This window comes from Prionailurus bengalensis, chromosome B3, assembly GCF_016509475.1.
Source record: "Prionailurus bengalensis isolate Pbe53 chromosome B3, Fcat_Pben_1.1_paternal_pri, whole genome shotgun sequence".
NCBI lineage: Eukaryota > Metazoa > Chordata > Mammalia > Carnivora > Felidae > Prionailurus > Prionailurus bengalensis.
In genome coordinates this window covers 9,497,291-9,517,656 of record NC_057355.1, presented here as the reverse complement: position 1 = coordinate 9,517,656, position 20,366 = coordinate 9,497,291, and the positions used below count along the sequence as shown (strand labels likewise).

The 20,366-nt window shown below is 44.2% G+C and overlaps 1 protein-coding gene across 1 annotated transcript in view; it reads left to right on the top strand.

The window, feature by feature from the left end:
- The first annotated feature begins 6,042 nt into the window (after nucleotides 1–6,042).
- The window catches only part of AGBL1 (AGBL carboxypeptidase 1), a 765,585-nt gene continuing 751,261 nt past the window's right edge, over nucleotides 6,043–20,366 (top strand). Inside the window, exon 1 of the mRNA XM_043554727.1 lies at nucleotides 6,043–6,367. Within this exon, the coding sequence (XP_043410662.1) occupies nucleotides 6,317–6,367 (51 nt within the window). The 5' untranslated portion in view covers nucleotides 6,043–6,316. The remainder of the gene's footprint in view (nucleotides 6,368–20,366) is intronic.

Below are 20,366 nucleotides of genomic sequence, written 5' to 3'. Positions count from 1 at the left end.
TTTTTGAAAGGGGGAAAACACCCTGTGTTGAGCATGCCGGTTGGGCTCACCTTGGGCCCCTGTCCATGGGGCCCCTGCCCCACTGCCCTTTGTTTGTCTGGTATCTCAGCTCAGGCGGCCATGGCTGCAGTAGAGCAGGTGCCTGTGGTTAGGGGAGTTCATCTCAGAGACACTTGGGATTGATGAGAACTCACAACTTGATGAGGGTTTCCTCACTGGACACAAATATGGATGGCACATCACTTCCTCTACCCTGCACCCTTCAATTTAGCAGCAGTCTAGGACATCACTGCTCAGTCATTCCCACCCTTTCCTCACCTTACACCAGTCACTCCCACATATAATTGCTCATTTAATCCCCCCGCCAATGATTTGAAGTAGGTATTACTTAATCTGTAACAATGGTAATACCAATCATGATAACACCAATAACAAGTGCATATATTGAGTGCTTACTGGGTGACACACGGGGCTGAGAACACGGTGATTCTCCAGTTGATTCTCCCAGCAGCCCAATAAGGGGGCATTCTCACCCGCCATTTAACATGAGAAACCCGAGGCACAGAGAGTTTAGGTAACTTTCTCAAAGTCACATAGCTAATAGGTATGTATCTATTGAAATTTAAACTATTTGTCTGGGTCCCACCAAAATCATCCCATGTGCCACCAAGGAGAGTGGGACACATTCCAAAGAGCCTATGACCTGGAGCCATCTTTCTTCATGTCAGCAAGTTACTGAATATACAGTCTGTCCAAGACACCCTGGTTCTGGAATTCCCCTCTGGAACCTTTAGAGACCAAATGTTCTTTCAGTTTCTGCTGGGCATCCCCAGTGTTGAAAAATAGCACCGTGTGGCAGCTATGAAAGCTCAGGACAGTACTGTGCCTGCCCCAAATCAGGTTCCTCGAAGCTCCTGGTTCTCACCTTGAAAACCCATTCCTCCTCCACTTCCTTTCCAGCCTTGGGGACAGCTGTCACACTCCTCTAGAGGCATGGAGCATGGATGGGATCTCTTCTGTTGTGACTCTGACACTACTATTAGTGATGTCTGTAAAAATAATACCTAGCTCTCACTGATGGATACTTCTTTGTACAAGGCATCATGCTGAGCCCTGCACAGGTGGGCCTCAGTTCAGCCTCCCTGCCACCCTGGCTACAGATACAATCCCCACTTTAGGGCAATGACATTAGATTGAAGAGACACTTTAGGATATGGGCCATGCTGAAAACTCATATTGGTATCACCTCTGTCTAAACCCCCAAGCCTTTTCCCTATTCAACACTGTTTAGCCAAGTCTTCCCACCTTATTTTTGCAGTTTGTGTGGGGAGCCAGGGTAAGGAGCTTCTGGTTCCTTGGCTCTATTATATTTTATTCTGTAGGATTTGCTCCCATCACGCAAGCCTGCTGAAATCTTTTTGGATCCCAGATGTGTCGTATGACATATTTCTATCTTTCTCAACTTAGTGTCATCAGGAAATTTGATAAGCATGCAGCCTTTATTCTCATTCTAGTCATTGATAAACATGTTGAACAGGGTAGAGCCAGGGGACTGAATTCTCTGGATAATGTTAGACATTAGTGTCAATTTATTTATCGCCACTCTTTGAGTACTGGCATTGTAGTAGCTATGGAGTCATCCTAATTGCATAGGCCTGCACATAAGATACTATGAGAGTCTTGGGCCTGGGATTATGGGACGAGAGGGAAGGTGTGCAGTAAAGAGTTAGCCTTGCCCTAAGAAAGGTCTGGCTCTTGCCCAGCTCCTGAAAAGTATCTCTAAATCCTTGGAATGTTCTGGCTTGATAAGAGTGTTTTGTTTACCTGGATGAGTTGGGCCATGCTAAATAGTCTATACAAAGAATATGATTTAGGTGAGACGTCAGGCCATGTACTATTAGCTTGACCTCTGGAGGAGCTAAGATCAGCCATGTCTATATGACCAACTCCCAGTAAAAACCCTGGACAGCAAGGCTCGGGTGAACTTCCCTGGTTGACAGTACTCTGGGCATGTTGTCACGTGGTTGCTAGGACAAGTAAGCAGCATCTGCATGATGCCTCTGGGGAAGGAAATTGGAAGCTCATGCCTGGGTTCAGCTCTCCTGAACCCTGCCCTATGTGCCTCTTCCCTTTGCTGATTTTCATCTGCACCCTTTTGTGATAAGAAACAGTAATCAAGTATAATGGCTTTTCTGAGTTCTGTAAGTCCTTCTAGGGAATCATCAAACACGAGGGTGGTCTTGGGGACCCCCGAATTGCAACAGGAATCTCTTGGCCATATTAAGAGTGTTTTTCTTTAAAGCCAAAGGACTGAGTTCTAGCCAGGCTTCTGCTTGGATCTGCCTGTGGTTTCCCTATACGTCTCCTTTGAAGGTACAGAGAGAAACAAGTAGGAAGGCCTTTGTCTTCTACATGAAGCAGCCTCCTCCCTGGCCTGCCCCAGGGCCTGGCCTTCCCCTGTTGGCTGCCCCATGTGGTTTAACGGGCACTCATTTCAATCAACTGTGGGTAAGATACTGTATTATCCAAGCTTGGGCCTCAGCTCCTGCCTTTTAGAAAAGTCCCTGCTAAAATTCAAATACTAATGGGAAAGCGCACAGTAAGCTACTATCACCCATTCATATTCAGAGTAAATTATTCAGTCCACAAACAGAACTGGACTCTTATTAAGATGGAATCCAGAAAAGGGAGGTATGGATGCAGGCACTGCTGGGGCTTTCCCATCCAATTTGAGAGTGGAAAAGTTTCTGCTGAGATGAGGATAGTGGGATCAGGGTTGCTGGGTCCCCACAGGGCAATGTTGAGGTGTGAGTATTGGGGGATCAACAGGAGGAGTATGTTGAAGGAGTAACAGAGAGCTGAAATCAAGCTAGAAGCGAGCCCTAACTTTGTTAGAAAATCAGAGGACACAAACCAGAACTTTATTCCTAGTCTGGCATCCATGTGTCTCCACATGAGCAAGTGGGTGATGGTTCTCTAGAGGGTGAAGCTTTGTGAGGGGTGGTGCAGTAGTGGAACAAAGCTGGCCATGTGACACAGGTATGTCTCCAGAGAAAAAGGGTTACTTCCTAAGAATCTTACTGGAAACAAGGTTCATGGTGTAGCTTGGGAAAGGTGTCATTGAGTAGAAGAGGGTGATCCCTTTCTGTAGAGGGTTTTTACCTCACTTGGTGCTACACAGTTCCAGTGAGTTGAACTAAGACACCTTGTCAAATGGGGACATTTTTTTTTGTAATGTTTCTTTATGTTTTAGAGAGAGAGAGTGCCCGCACGTGAGAGAGCATGCTGGTGGGGGAGGGGCAGAGGTGGGTGGGGGGAGAGACACAGAATCTGAAGCTGGATCCAGGCTCCAAGTTGTCAGCACAGAGCCTGATGTGGGGATCAGAGTCACAAACCACAAGATCATGACCTGAGCTGAAGTTGGACTGAGCGACTGAGCCACCCAGGTGCCTCTCAAATGGGGACAATTTTACCTGAATGCTAACATAAGGGAGTATGACCATAATTCCTTTAGTTATGTCATCAGAGGTACTATTTATGAATTCTCCACTATGAAGGTGGTTTTTCTTTAAACTGCTCTTTAGGTATATATGGGGAGGTTTTATTCCCCCCACCCTTCCCTTTTCTTTATACTGCATTTGAGGAATGGAAGAATCTGTCGTTAAGATAATCACACGGGGACTGTTCACTTCTCCCTGTGCCCCTAGACCCTAGAAGATCATAGATCATGGTCCCTGAAAAGCTCCACCATTCACAGAAGGTGGAAATCCTTAGGGGTCTTCATTTGTTCCCTCCTGCCATTGAAGGAGGTAGAAAGTGTGAGGAGACAAGAGAGGCTCAACCCCCACACCCACTGAGTAAACATGAGATGTCACAACCAGTTCGGTGGAAGTTCTCACATTTAAAGCCATTATAAGTAGAAGTTTCTGGAAAGCAGGAACCACATGCATTTGTCCTTGAATTTGAGGGCTTGGCCAGGCCTGGCTTTGAGGAGAGAATGTCTGAGGTGCTGACTCCTGACTCAGGACTTTAGGACATTTAGGCCAACGAAGATCATGAAATGCACTCTCTTCCCTCTGTCACAACTGTGCTTGCACAGCTGCTGGCTGGATGCTTTGACGCTCACGAAAGCTCCCCAATCTCTGCATGGGGGAGTTGGCTGTGAGCCGAGATCTTTCTGTCTAGCTGTGCTCTTAGTCGGTCATGAACCTCAGTGAGCTCACTCTCCAATTTCACACCCTGAAGTTGTGCTGTGTGTCTGCTGGCCCCCAGTTATTGGGGTGAAAACTGTCAGACATCAAACACACAGGCTGTCCTGGCAATGTAATCAGTATGGTCAAAATAGGGACTTTCTGGGGGCACCTGGGTGGCTCATTCGGTTGAGTATCTGAGTTTAAAGTAAAAAAATTTTTTTTAATATTTTTTATTTTTGAGAGAGACAGCGACAGTGTGTGAGTAGGGGAGGGACAGACAGAGAGGGAGACACAGAAGCCAAAGCAGGCTCCAGGCTCTGAGCTGTCAGAACAGAGCCCAACGTGGGGCTCGAACTCATGAGCTGTGAGATCATGACCTGAGTCGAAGTGGGTTATCCAACCGACTGAGCCACCCAAGTGCCCCAAGTGTCCAACTTTAGCTCAGGTCACGACCTCATAGCTCATGAGTTCACACCCTGCGTCGGGCGCTCTTCTGTCAGCAAAGAGCCTACTTGGGATTGTCTGTTTCCGTCTCTCTCTGCCCCTCCCCCACTCACACTCTCTCAACAATAAAAATGTATTATATATATTAATGTTTATTTTTCAGAGAGAGAGAGACAGAGCGTGGGTGGGGGAGGAGCAGAGGGAGAGGAAGACACAGAGTCCAAAACAGGCTCCAGGCTCTGAGCTGTCAGCACAGAGCCCGATGTGGGGCTCGAACCCACGAACCATGAGATCATGACCTCAGCCGAAGTTGGACACTTAACTGACTGAGCCACCCAGGCTCCCTAAAAATATATATATTAAAAACAAAAAACAAAAAAAACAAAACCCAGGGGCTTCCCCAACTTTAATCTGCTAGTAATTTTTTTTAAGTTTATTTATTTTGAGAGAGAGAGCATGAATGAGTGGGGGAGGGGCAGAGAGAGAGGGAGAGAGAGAGAATCCCAAGCAGGCCCTGCACTGTCAGCGCAGAGCCTGATGCAGGGCTTGAACCCACAAAATGTGAGATTATGACCTGAGCTGAAATTGAGTCGGGTGTTTGACTGAGCCACCCCGGTGCCTCTATGATAAGTTTGTTAACCAGCTTTGATTCTTCTGGGGATCTTGGGAAAACGTAGACTCTGATTCCAGAGCTCTGTGGTGGGGTCTAACAGGCTTCCCGGTGAGGCACCCAACCACATTCTGAAAAGCTGGCACCTAACGGACTGTTAGGTGTTGACATGGGGAGAAGGATTGGGTGACCAATTAGCCACTAAAACCCTTCTCACACACTCAAGCGGAGGACACAGAAAGAGATCACGGATCCCACATTGGTCCTGAGGACACTCAGGCAGGGCAGGTGCGTGGAGCTCCGTTACCTGTATCAATGTGTTTGCAACAGGAGGAGACAGGATGGCTTTATGGTTAGTGCCTGTGCCTCAGGGCCAGCTTGTCTCTTTGAGAGCTGTTTTCTTAGGGCTTAACACCTCCGCGCCTCGGTTTTCTCATTTGAAAACAAAGATGGGGTGCTAACAGACTGTCCTCCATCGGGGTGCGGTGAGACATAACAGGTTACATAAGGGACCCCGCTTGTAGATGCCCGCAGCAGTTATTTCCTTCTTGGCCAGAGCTCCAGTCCCTGAGCCTGGGACCTCAGGGGGCCCTGGGCTTCTGTGCCCTGCCTGCATGGTTGTGCAAGCAGCCTTGGGTCTCCTGTTACCCGGGAGCCGGCAACAGACCAAAATAACGGGAGGGGACAAGCGGGGAGGGCCGAGCGAGCCTCTGCAGGGAGTCTGACCAGGTCAGCTGGGAATGCCTGTCAGCCATCCAGGGTGGCTCCTGCGTGGGCCTGGAGGTGGGTGAGTGACTCACGCTGGTGCCCTCTCCACCCCCATGCCCAAATGCTCAGCCCTCCCCGGGCCGGGGCTCACCTAATCCCCACAGTGGGAGTCGGGGGGCATTTGCGCCTGAGCCGAGGGCTAGGGTTGCAGCGCGGTGACTTCACACTCAGCAGCATGTGCAGCTGAGGCCTCCGTGCAGCAGGCTCCCGCGAGGTGGGCAGCGAGGTCAGCTTGGCAGCCGCTGCCTCTCCAGCCCTGATCTGGCCGCAGGCAGCCGGTTCCCCGAGACCCAAGGAAGGGATGGCCGAACAAGAAGCCAGTGGGCTGCAGGTCCTGCTGCGCACGCTTCAGGTAGGAAGGGGTGGAGGGGTGTGGGGCCCAGCAGGCTGGGTCTCTGCCGGCCAGCCTGCCTTGGAGCTGTGCTCCCGCAGAGTCCTCTCTGGCACCAGTGGCCAGTTTGCCAACCAGCAAGAGCACACAGGAGCCAGCAGCAGCTCTCACCTTGAGGCTGACCTAAGTGATGCTATGGTCTTTAAATATTAACTACAACCATGTCGATGAGTGTGCTCTGCTACAATTATTGAACCTGATGGGATTAGAGGCTCGGGCTGAAAGATCCGGGTTTGCTAGAGATGGGCAAGATGGAGAAAACATGTGTCTGGCAAATGAAGGCCTGGCAGGAGAGCCGTGGGGATCACCTAGAACAACATGGAAGGAAAAGGGGGAGCAGGGGAGAGGACTCCTCTGGGCTTCCTCTGCTCCATGCCTACCACAGAGCTTCCCAAAGAGGGGTCTGCATCAGAACTGCCTAGGATGCCTGCTACGAGTGCATCTTCCCAGGTGGGATGTGGCCAGAATGAATTGGAATCACCAGAGACAGGGGCCTGGGAAGCTGCCTCCCCTTGTGTGATTCTGTTCACTCCTGGTTGTGAGAATTCTTGTCCTAGAGTAGTAGTTTGCAAACTTGTCTGTGCACTAGAATCACCTGCAGGGTGTTAGAGATTGGTGATGCCTGGGACCCATTCACCAGAATTTGGATTTAATTGGTCTGGGGAGCAACCTGAACCTGATTGGAGCAAACTCCCTAGGTGGACTCATTGTGCAGTTAAGGGCCAGAACCACTGCCCTAAGACTTGGGTAGATGCTTGCACTTAACCTGATTCTGGGAATGCCAGGGCTCAAAGACTGAGAGGTCTTTTGATTCAGGATCCTAGACCTGAAGTCCATAGACCGGCCTCTCCAGAAGATGGGCTTCAGGTACCCCATGGCCCCATCTCCTGATTTAGAGTGGAAATGTTTTGTCTTTACGTTCATTTTCCCCTGCTCTGAAAAGCTGTCTTAGTTTTCCTCTGATTCTTAAGGAAATTTGTATCCCTAAAAAATCTAAGAACCAATAAATCCAACCTTCCAGTGGACAAAAAACTGAGTCTCAGAAGTGAAATAGCTTCCCCAAGGTCATATAACTCTTTGATAGAGAAACTGAGACTAGCACCAAAGAACTTCTATATTGGGTTGACTTACAGTCTTTTGACTCATTCTATCTGATGCATAAAAGGCAAGAATGCATCTGGGCTAGAAGTATGGGGGTGGGGTGGGAGTGGACCTCAAAGTAAATTTGCAGTTGGTGCCGGAAGTCACTGCAGGTTCAACTCAATCTCCTGTATTCCCACCAGTGGGGATTTATAATTGATATTTAGAATGATCGCTCCAGGGCAATGCAAGATTCTCAATCATCAAAGAAAGATTTAATTATGTTCAATATACCCTACTTAGTTCCCAATTAACCAGAACATTAAAATAACCGGAACATGCTTCCCCTGTGTGCTTGGCTGATCAGAATCTAGTTGTAGAATTGATTTGGGTTCCTGGCCCAGCCCTCTCAAAGTGTCTCCATGAGGCCTGTTCCTGTCTTGACAATTAGTTAGAACTCTGACATACTTTTAAAAAAGAGAACCCAGAGCAGACGTTCTGTGGAATGATGTTTCACAATGGGTTTGATGCTCTACCCTTGAGGACTGCCAGCTTTCTGGATTGCCAAAATGCTTTTGATTGGGAAATCCCGAAGTTCTTATTAATTCAAGCCAGTACCTCCTTCCTCATGCATGAAGCTGATAGAAGGCTTTGTATTGCTTCTCAAACCTCTGAGGAAGACAGTGGTTATGTCTGAGCAGGATGTGAGCTCAGTATGAGTTCCTTGTGTCTTTCAGGAGCACCCCAGAACATTGCCAAGGGAAGGGAGAAAGAGAAGGAGAACAGATAAACAGAAAAAGCAAGCACAGAAATGACAAATGTCCCTGTGACATGTTAGTAGAAATCCCCATCCCAGAACATCACCACTTCTGCCTTTGGGGGCACAATAATAAAACCAGGTCATGAAGGAATAGTCAGTTTCCACCTGTTATCTTTTGCTGTGCAAATGCGAAAGGGAGAGGTGACTTTTCCTACCTCAGTTTATGTACAGCTTACCTCTGTCCTGAAGGTATGAGAATCAGATTTTTACCCAGACATTTTCCAAGTCCCTGATTCACAGCTGGGGTTTGAGGCAGAAAATCAGATTGAGTCTCGAGGGCCTGGGTGAGGGAAGAGGCAGCCCACAGCGCAGGTGTGAGAGACAGAAAGAATTGGACCCCGTCCCCATTTCTGGCACTTACCAGCTGTATGTCCTTGGGCAAGTCCCTCAACCTCTCTGAGCCTTCATTTCTATATCTATAAAAAGAAGACAATAAAAATATGTTCCTCAGTGCTTTGTGCGAGGATTAAGAGAATCCATTTGAAAAGTGTTTGTAAACTATAAATGACTCCTCAAATGCCTGTAGTTTTTATGACTTCCCCAGTCGAGTCACAGTGGAGAAGCTGGGAACACTAGCCTACCCTTTTCATCAACCTGCCCTGCTTTTTTCCCTGGGTGGGCTCCAGTATACTTGGGTAAAAGGGAGGTGTCTCATTCTGTCCCGCTTGCATGTCTCCATGTGGGTTGAGCTAATGGGAAGGATGGGGAGCTGCCAGGGTAGCAGGATGTGGGCTCCACGCCAGCTCTGATGCCGTGAGCCCTCACCCGGAGGCATCCTACAACATGCCAATTAAATCCCTTATCAACACATGAAAAATGTATCATTATTCGGTCAGCTTTGGCACACTCTGAGCCGCAATGTGGGCACAGTTTTGCTATTTGCATTTGTACTTTATTATTTTATGTTATAGCTCAAACCGAATTCTACGTTGGCATCGTTGCCAAATGTGCACAGTGAACTCCTTTTCTCAACTTGGGCTTCAGGAACATTATCTATTATGGATTGTGAACCAGGCTGCAGGATGTGAAGCTTCCTGTCTTGAGTTAGCATTAAGCTAATATAATCTTAGTATTAAGCTAAGATAATAGAAAACCCGGATGGGACCACAACTTTACTTTTCCCCTTGGACTTCTTCTTCCAAGGATTTTTTCCAAGACAACAGGTGATTTCAGCCCCTGGGCTGCAAAGAGGGGATGAATGAAAAAAACGGTGATTGATATGTTTCATTCACAACTCTTGGGAGTTGTGTTTCAAAACATGTGCTTGGAAATTTCCTTTCTAGAATTCTGTGCGGAAGATGTGGGGATCTCCATCTATTGTACATCAAAAGGGCCAGGTGGCACAGAAATGGAGCTTTCCTTCTGGACATAAACAGAAAGGTTTGGACAAATCAAGGAGAGATTTTTCCTTTTAGGTATCAAGCACTATTGTACGCTTTCTAGAGATCACAGATTTTATCTCTTTTGGGGAGTCTGAGACTGTCTGAGGGTTTTGGAGAGCTCTACCTCAACTGCAACACAAACATGAAAACAAATTGTAGTCCGTTTTAATTTCAAGCACCAGTAGAAGCTAAGAAAAAGAAAAATCCCATAAGAACATGCATCAAATGAAAAAGGAACAAAGTGGGCAAGAATTAGCATCCGTGTCTAAGGAGTACTTGGTGCCGGTCAAACTAGGGCATGAAGAGGATGGTGGTGTGTGGGCGTATGCTGAGATGGAACTGGAGAGAAAACTTTATTCGGTGTTTTATTTTTCAAGAAACTGTTGCTTTCACAGCTACTTAAGTTCTTTGGAATTAGAGATTGGAAAAAAATGAACATTTATTAAGGGTCTGCTCTCTGCCAAGTTTTCACATTCATTACCTAACATCACTCTCTCTGCCATCTGTGAGGGAGGTGTGGTTGTTCTGTCTTATAAAGGAGGACACTGACCCTCAAGGGAAGATTAGGATGCTTAAGGGTCCATGACAGAAACTTAGCAAATCCCTAGAAGAAGGATGTGAAGCATATCTTTTCACTCCAAAGTCCTTCCACTGGACTACGTTGCTTACATGACCTAGGGAATGCCCAGTCATTCTTTGTTTGAGGGCACTACTTTAGCCTGATGGAAACTGAAGGTTGAGGTGTATGGATTCTCTATGAAAGGGGGAGTTTTATTTAGAACTAAAATCTTCCATATATTGTTTTGTTATGTGGATAAATAACTCTTGATAAAGGAAAGTAACACTTTTGATTTGGGTCAATTAGATATTTTTAATATCCATCCCTCTATCCATTTCTTCATCCATCCCTCCATTCATCTTTCCATCTTTCCATCCATCCATCCCTCCATGTGTCTTTCCATCCATCCATCCATCCATCCATCCATCCATCCATCCATCCATCTTTCCCTCCATCTATCACTCCATCCATCTTTCCATCCTTCCATTTATCCATCCATCCACCCATCCATGCTCTATAGCTTTCTATGTGCTAGAAGAGATCCAGAGGAGACTATTTGGTAGGATGACGTGTTAAGAAGAGCAAGGTCATTGGATCTTGACTCAGCCAGGTGAAACTTTTGTGACTCAGGAGAAACTATTGAACTTCTCTTTCCTGAATTTTTTTTCATCTGAAAAATGAGAATTACTCTTCCTACTCACAGGCTTATTATATGTTTAGAGAAAAATGCATGTAAAGAGCTAAGCATGGTGGTATGTGTCGGATAAATAGCAATCAATAATTAAATACAGTCCCTGCTCCCATGAAAATACAATGTTAAAATGAAAAGGTGGGAGGATAAAAATATTTGTAGAGCAGGTCTGTATGCAATGAATGCCATGGTGAAGGTAAACATCAAAAGAAAATTCTATAGGAGTTGGGAAAAGAAACTCCTCTTGGCTGGAGGTTCAGGGAAAGCCTTGTAAAATGGGTCAGATTTCAGCAGGGGAAGGTATGATTCCCAGAGTGAGGAGGGTGCTCAGTGATCTTCCCCATGCCCAAAGAGTGTGGAGAGGATTCAGGACTTGCCTTGGCACTGAGTTTGATTAAAACTGAAAGTACATGAAGAAGAAGAAAGGAGATAGAAATGTAAGTTTGCCGAAATGCTAGAGAGTCTTGAGTGCAAACTTCAGATCTAACCATGCCCTTGGAGATGGCTGCCTATCCCTAAATGTGGGTGGTGGTGGCCACAGGACATTCAGCCAAGGCAACAGTTCTAAAGCTAATTGGTGGGTTTGAGCCCTGCGTCAGGCTCTGTGCTGACAGCTCAAAGCCTGAAGCCTGCTTCGGATTCTGTGTGTGTCTTTCTCTCTGCCCCTTCCCTGCTAGTGCTCTCTCTGTCTCTGTCTCTCTCTCAAAATAAACATAAAAAAAAAATTAAACTAATTGGACAGCGGGTCTTTTGACATGAAGGTGTCACTGCTTTCTCTTGTCAAGTAATGTGATGTGTTCCCCCCAACCTCCCCATCCCTGACCTGCCTTCTGTCCCTGGTCCTCTTCCTATCCTGTCCCCAGCCTCCAGCCCCAACCTGCAGACCTTTCCTGTCACCTAACTCAATTCTGCATCTCACCCCAAACTAAGCCTATTTCTCTTCCTAATCCCACCCTGGGAGAAAGCCTGGGATGTTGAAGCTCAGGGATTGGGAAAGGAGAACTGTTTTAAACATTTCTCTCTCTCTCTCTCTCTCTCTCTCTCTCTCTCTCTCTCCCTCCCTCCCTCCCTCCCTCTCTCTCTCGTTTTGTAATTTGGAAGGAACAAATTATGTTAGAGGCAGCATTCAAATGTTCTTGTGTCAAAGCAGCTCTGATCACATGGCTATATTCCAAAGACCAGCATTGAGTTGAAAAGTCCTGTCCTCACTTGGGAATTGAGAGAAGTTGGCATTTCTATTCCCTGAGCCCAGATTCTGGATCTGATTGCTTCCTTGAACACCCACCTCCACAGGGCAGGGGCTGAGGGACATGGGGCCAGCATTGCTTTGAGATGTAATTGGAAATTTGGCATTACTGATGACGTGTTGAAGCAAATGGCCAACAGAGAGACCCACACCCACAGTAGGAATCTGTAACCCGGCAACATTTACTCTACAATTTACTCAGTTACTAAAACTGGAACCACTCTTTTTTTGTTATGGTGGTAAAATATACATAACATGAAATTTACCGTCTTAATCATTTCTAAGCGTAACGATCAGTGGCATTAAGTATATTCGTGTTGTTGTACAACCATCACTGCCATCTGTCTCTAGAACTTTTTCAATTCTCCAAACTGGAAACTTGGTACACATTAGACACTAATTTCCCGCTCCCCCAGCTCCTGGCAACCACCCTTGTACTTTCTGTCTCTGTGAATTTGACTATTCCAGGTACTTCATATGAATGGACTTTTATGGTGTTTGTCCTTTTGTGTCTGGCTTATTTCACCTAGCGTGATGTTTTCTAATGGAACCACTCTTACAAAAGCTAAATAGTCTTAGTTGAGGCCCTGGGAGTTGGGGACATTTGTAACCAAGGAGGGGAAGTTGATCTGGGTTGCCAGTTACTGTATCTGTAAGGGTGGAACAGGTATCTACAAGTCAAGCAGGCTGGGGAGAAATGCACCCTCTCGGGTGTGACCTCCAGATCCTTTTGTCAAACCTGAAGTGAAGGAAGTTGAGGGTTGGTGGGATCCATACTTTTTCCATGAGTGATAAAATATCACTTCAAATTGATAGATCTCCAAGCCACACTCTTGTTAGAGAAAAGGGTGTGTATGTAGGATGAGGGAGAGATTAATAGCAGAGATGCTGGGAATAAATGAACAAGTGGAACAGGGGCACCTGGGTGGCTCAGTTGGTTAAGTGTCTGATTCTTGATTTAGGCTCAGGTCATGATCTCATTGTTTGTGGGATCGAGCCCTGTGTCAGGCTCTACATTGACAAAGTGGAGCCTGCTTGGGATTCTCTCTCTCCTCTCTCTCTGCTCCTCTCCTGCTTTCTCTCTCTCTCTCAAAATAAATAAATAAATCTTTAAAAAAAAGAATAAGTGGAACAAAGGACATGGAAGCAACCAGAATGGTACAAAGTATGTGCTCAGTACATATTTTTCCTTTCTGTCCTTCCTCCCTCTTCCCTCCCTCCCTCTCTCCCTTCTTTCTCCTTCCCTCCTTCCTTCCTTCTTTCCTCCCTCCTCTCTCCCTCCTTCTTTCTCTCCCTCCCATTTTTCTTCCTTCCCCTCTTTCTTTCCTTTTTTAAAATAATTTTTTGCAAACTGAATCCATCCATATAGCTAGTGCCCAGATGAAGTAATGGTAAACTCCATTACTCTTAACCCCCTTCAGTCACTTCTCCCCCATTGTGGCCACTAGCCTCGTTTCTAACACCACAGATTAGTTGTGCATGCTCTGTACTTCATATAAACAGAGCACTGCAGCCAATCCTCTTTTGACTCAGCATTCTGTACTTCCTCCATGTGGCTTCCTGTAGTGGCAGATTGTTCATATTCTCATTGCCGAAGAGCATTACATCATGTGAATATGCCACCATTTATTTGTCCTTTCTAGAGTTGATGATACTTGGGGTAGTTTCCTTTTTCGGGTTCTAACAAACAGTGTTGTCGTGAACATTCTAGTACATGTTTTTGGGAGCACAGGTATGCATGTCTGTTGGGTGTACATCCAGGAGTGGAGCTGATAATAAGTTTAGTAGGAAAGAACACTTTTCAAGAATGGGTGCTCCAAAACAAGCACCTATTAGCCATGTAAATACCGTTACTTTGTGAGAGTTCTGGACCTCCACATCCTTGCCCAAGTGTGCTCAATCCATATTTGTAGTTGGACCTGGCTTGAGATTCTTTGCATGGAGAGACTTTGTTGGATTCACATTCTGTGTGTTTGGTTCCCCCCTATGTGGTCCCCCTCATAGTAATAGTTAAAATAATAACTTACATTTATTGAACAGTCAGGAGCTGTGCAAAGTCCTTCACACGCATTGTATCATTTAGTCCTTAAGGGAACCCTAAGAGGCAAGTAGTATTCTCATCCTCATTTTCAAGCTCTAAAACAGAAAACTGGAGAGGTTGACAAATTTCTCACTGTCACAAAGTGAGTGAGTGGCATTGCTGCAATTTGAGCAGAGGGACTCTGACATCAGTGGTATTGACAGGTGTCAATCTCCAGGTGTATTGACTCTCTGAGGGAAAGCAAGGGCATCGAGAAGAATCTGAACCAGTTTTTCCAGGTGGTAAGTGTCTACTGGGAAAATGCAGTCCCCCTGCCCCCCCCCCCCCCCGACTTGGCATACCTGGGAAGGAGAGCAACTGTCCCTGTGAAGCTGGGAGGATTGGCCAAGAGGGTGGAGAACAAGTGCCTAAGGCAGGGGTCAGCAAACTCAGTCAAGGCCAGATAGCTAATTTTTAGGTTTTGCAGGCCATAGGACCTCTGTCACCAACTGTTCAATCCTGTCGCTGTAGTTGTAGATGACATGCAAGTGAATGGGCATAGCTACGTTCCAGTAAAACTTTATTTACAAAAATAAAGGGCCAGATTTAGCCAGTGGGCAGTGGTTTGCTGAGCCAGTCTGGAGGCCTTTGGGCATCAGCCTGGTAAGAAACGTGGGAGGTGGGGTGGAAAGAGAGAATGGTGCAGCGGGGGCCTGCTGAGCTGCAAAATGCCATGAGTGGGGGAGCTCCCCTCATCTTCCATGGGTGTCCTACTCAATAACCAGGATATCCTTCTTGCCAAGGCATCATATCAAATGATGCTCTGGATGTCAGAGTTCCTCTGGGGGCAAGTCTTATAGAACCTGAAATGCACAGTTTAGAAGCCACATCCCAAGTCATTTCTGCTGCTGTTGCCTTCACTTCTCTGTGTATTAGGGGACATAGTGGTAGTATCCATCAGCCCTCCAGGGGTGGACTTCCAAGGCCATTTTATCAGCATTAAATCAGTTTCAGAGGCAACTGTTCTCCACTTGGTTGCATCCAACAGCAGTACCAGCACAAGATATGGTCAAACAAGCACTTCTCAAACTAGGTTCTATAGAACACCAGTTTCTCTGGAATGCCAATGTCCTCACAAAGGGTCTTAGTGACAGATGGATTTGAAATGTCATAAATTTACTAGATTTCTTTACTGAAAGAATATTAATCTTCTAAAATCTTTTTAAGCATTTATGTCTTTCAGCTCTCAGTTTAAATGTCCTTTACTCAGAGAGAACTTCTCTTTTTTTTTTAAAATTTTTAATGTTTATTTTTGAAAGAGAGAGAGAGAGTGGGGGAGGGGTAGTGAGAGAGGGAGACACAGAATGGGAAGCAGGCTCCATTCTGAGTTGTAAGCACAGAGCCCGACGCGGGGCTCAAACTCACGAACTGCAAGGTCATGACCTGAGCCGAAGTTGGACGCTCAACCGACTGAGCCACCCAGGCACCCCCAAAGAGAACTTGTCTTGATTGCCCAAGTAGCCACCAGATCCCGAAGTCTCCTTTCCCTAGTTTGACTCTGCATAGAACTTATATTCTCTGATAATTCTTTGTTTCCTCCCGTCCTTCTTCCATCAGGGTAGCAATCTCATTTGTCTTGTTCACTCCTTATCTCTACTGCCTAAAGCACTATCTAAATCATAGTAGGTGCTCAATAAATGTTTGTTAATTGAATAATAAAATGCACATGGTATATTGAGTTGGGGATATAATATATAGCATTTCCAAACCATCTTGGGGATGGGATAGTTTTTATGGTAAAACCCCACTAGTGTCTCATAGGATATTAGAGAGCCATGGAGCATATTTGGGAAATGATGACTATAGGCCAATGCTACATTAAATCACTGCTGGTCCATGAGTGTTGAATTTCTCCTGGTCTGGAAACTGACTTCTGGCATGTTGAAACTATTCTGACCCGAGTGCTTGCAAAGTTAGTTCTATTGGAAACCTAGGGTCATTTCTCTGTTTAGTGGATTCCACTAGCCAATGACTCTGCCAACTGTCTGCAGGTCTTGAGTAGACATGAATTCTGGTCCTTGATTGGAAGGAAGAACGTAAGCAACAGATGTGGAGGTTTAGAAAGAGTTTCTTCCTAGAGGTCACGAGATCCATTCTGCTTCTGATCAGGACGCCAGGTGGTGATAAGGATGGCATTAGCCTCAGGTTTCAGATGAAAGGCAAGGTCAGATTTCATAGTTGGGTATCTGATGAAACTTTCCCTAGGGGACTTGGGGAGAAGGCAGCATCTCCAATAAATGTCCAGTCATGAGCTCTCTCCCACCTTTCCAAAAACAAAAGAAAAGAAAAAAGACTCCAAGTGGTGTTAACATCTCTAATCTCTGGGTCGCACCAATCAGTACAGTTCAATGCCCTGCATTTCTGAATCCTAATCATCTTTTTTTTTTGAATCCTAATCATCTTTATTCCATCCCTTTGAAGACGTGAATTAATCTAAGTAGTTCCTATGACAATGCAGATATCTTTCATTTCTCATAAAAGAAAGGCTATAAGGAAATCTCATTTTGTTCTTGACTTTCATTATTAAATCATAAGACATGTATTATACATCCTCATATATATTGGTATATATCATGTACTGGCATATATACTATATATATTATATAGTATATATATTATATATATATATACTATATATCTTTTTCCTTTAGAATATATATACTATATATATATCTTTTTCCTTTAGAATATATATACATACTATATATATATTCTATATATTCTATATATATATTCTATATATAGCTATATATATATATATATATATATATATATATTCTAAAGGAAAAAGATTCCCCAAGTGACAGCTAAAATTTTGCAATGAGGAAGAGGCTAAGATGATAATATTTGAAGAAAAACGGGTATTAAAATTGAAAGAGTGTTTTTGCTGTGAGCCACCTACATTTGTTGAGCACTTACTCTGTGCCAGAAAATATTCTAAGCATTTTTCATGTTATCTCACAACACTCCTATAAGGTAGGTACAATTATTATCCTCATTGTACAGGTGAGGACCATAAGGCACTTGCTCCCTATAAGTAAGAGAATCAGGGCTTGAACCCAGGCACAGCTTGGCTCTAGATTGCTATTACTCATTGCTATTACTCATCAGGCTACAGCATTCCTTTTCCTTTTATCTGTCCTTGTTACCACTAAATAGTTTTTTTTCCTTATTAAGGAAGTAATACAAGGAAGGGGCTAGGTGAATGAGCGATGTAGGTGAAGGGGATTAAGACGTATAAACTTCCAATTATAAAATAAATAAGTCATGGAGATAAAAAGTACAGAATAGGGAATAAAGTCAATGATAGTATGATAATGTTGTATGGCGACAGATGGTCACTACACTCAATGTTGAGAGCATTGTTTAATGTATCGAATTGCTGAATCACTATGTTTTATGCCTGAAACTAATATAGCATTGTATGTCAACTATACTTCAATAATAGAAATGAAAAAAGTAATACAAGATCATTATGATAAAAATTTATTAATATATAAGTATAAATTATAGGGAATAAAAATCCCCCCATGAAGTCCTATTCCTGAAGACCAACACACAAGGGTCTGCTGTCTTTTCTTTTAGATGGTTATACACATGCGGCAATATGTATATTTCTATAACTATGTACCTATGTCTCTATCATTTTAACACACTGTTGTTCAATTTGCTTTTCCAACATATCAGTTTAATTGAACATCTTTCAAAGTAGCACATACAGATTCAGCTCAATATTTTGTGGTAATTCTATAGTAGTTTAGTATATGGATGTACCATATACTAAATAAATATAAGTACATTTTCTTCTAGGGTTTCACTTGAATTTGACTTTATGTTTGTTATTCTTTGATGTTAGATGTGTTACATTTCAACAGTCAGCTCTTCAAACTTTTCTTTCATGGATTATTATTTTTTTTACATACAGTGTTATATTAGTTTCAGGTGTATAATATAGTGATTTAATAATTCCATACATCACTCGGTGCTCATCATGACAACTGCATTCCTTAATTTTTATTGATTATTTTTGACCATAAGACATACTTTTCCCCATGATCTCACTCTCATACTTAATGATGTTTAAATTTAACCTGGCACCATTCTCTTTTTCTTAAGTCCTGCTGCTTTCCTAGAGCTTCTCTGCCGTACCACACTTTACCAGCATGCGGCAAAACAGTTAAATTTATATCCTTCAAATTTCTTTCCTGGAAGATCCCAGTTCGATAGCATCCAATAGAGCTCTGCTTGATAATATTTGGAAGCTTTACATTTGACATAAATGTTTATTTAAAATGAACATAAAAAGGTTTCTTGGCTGGGTTTCAGGAGGCCGGAGCTGATTTTGGATGCTGCCACTGACTTTCTGTTTGACTTGAATCCCCTGGGCCAGCATCCTCTGTATTTTGATAGTTTTCAGATTTCAGTGCTAGGAGATTTTCCCAGCAATATCATCTGCTTCGTTGGTATATTATGACTCTCTTGTTATGGTTCGTTCATTTATCGAATGACTCTGTTGTTCCAGAGGCTGCACTAGGTAGTGGGTAGCAAGGTTCTCAGAATATTATCAACCATGCACTATCCTATTGAAAGACTCCTGAATGCTAATGACTAATGTCAGGAAGGATGAGATCCAGAATGCTGTGGTCACACCTGTCCCCCAATGCTCTGTGGACCATTCTGTTCTGGGGTGACTGGCTGAGAACACATTATTGTCATTACTCCCAAGTCTCTGGAGGAAGATCTGAAGTCTCAGCACCTGTAACATGTTCAGCTGTGTCTACACACCTTTGTTAATTCATATGTAGTCTTTTTTTTTTTTTAATTAAAGGGCAATGATTCTCAATCTCTTAATTCTTTTGTTTTTCTTCCAGGAAGCAGGGAATCATAGATCACATTCTGATGGCATTGAAATCTAAAGACACTTTCCCCCAGATAAATACACAAGCAAACATTTGTGAATAATTTAAGGGTAACAAACCACACCATAAGATTTCACTTTCTCGAGGTCTTTATTTGGGTTTGTTTCATACCATGGAGCTCTTCAAGGTCAGAATAGTAGAGGGGCGCCTGGGTGGCGCAGTCGGTTAAGCGTCCGACTTCAGCCAGGTCACGATCTCGCGGTCTGTGAGTTCGAGCCCCGCGTCAGGCTCTGGGCTGGTGGCTCAGAGCCTGGAACCTGTTTCTGATTCTGTGTCTCCCTCTCTCTCTGCCCCTCCCCCGTTCATGCTCTGTCACTCTCTGTCACAAAAATAAATAAACGTTAAAAAAAAAAATTAAAAAAAAAAAGAATAGTAGAGGTAAGTTCTTTTTTTTTTCTTCTAATGTTTTCATTTATTTATTTTGAGAGAGAGAGAGTGTGTGTGAGTGGGGGAGGGGAAGAGAGCGAGGGAGAGAGAGAGAACCCCAAGCAGGCTCAGCACTATTAGCCCCTGATGTAGAACTTGAACTCACAAACCATGAGACCATGACCCAGGATGAAATCAAGAGTCTGATGCTTAACCGACTGAGCTACCCAGGGGCCCCAATAGAGGAAAGTTCTAATTGCATAAGGGAACCCCCACAATTCTATCCAATTGAGATATTCCCCTCATGTTTCCAAACTGGGTGCAATATTCTTGCCTCCATAACACAACCTGGTCTTTTATACCTGATCTATACTTGTAAAAATCATAAGTACCTTTGATAGATCAACTGAAATGTTACTTTCCCTCTAAAAAACCCTTTTCCTGATAATCTGAGTAGATGATATTTCTCCTCCCTCTGAGGTAACCCAGAAACATCTGTACTTCTCTCTTAAATCATCTGTTCTTTGCTTTGTTATAAATATAGATGTTCTTTATCTAGTCAACAAACTTTTATTAGGCATTGGGAATCCCAAAATAAATATGACATGGTCCTTGTCCTCCCAGAGCTCATGGTATGAAGAGGAACCAGATATATATTCAAGAATCTCCCAAAAGTTGCAGACCCTGTGCCTGGGAAAGCATACACATGCACTTAAACCAAGCAATTAAATCTTAGAGGATTTGCCTACAGTTTGAATAAGAATTTATGCCATGTGACTGCTTGGGTCGACATATGAATAAATGATTATAGAGCGTT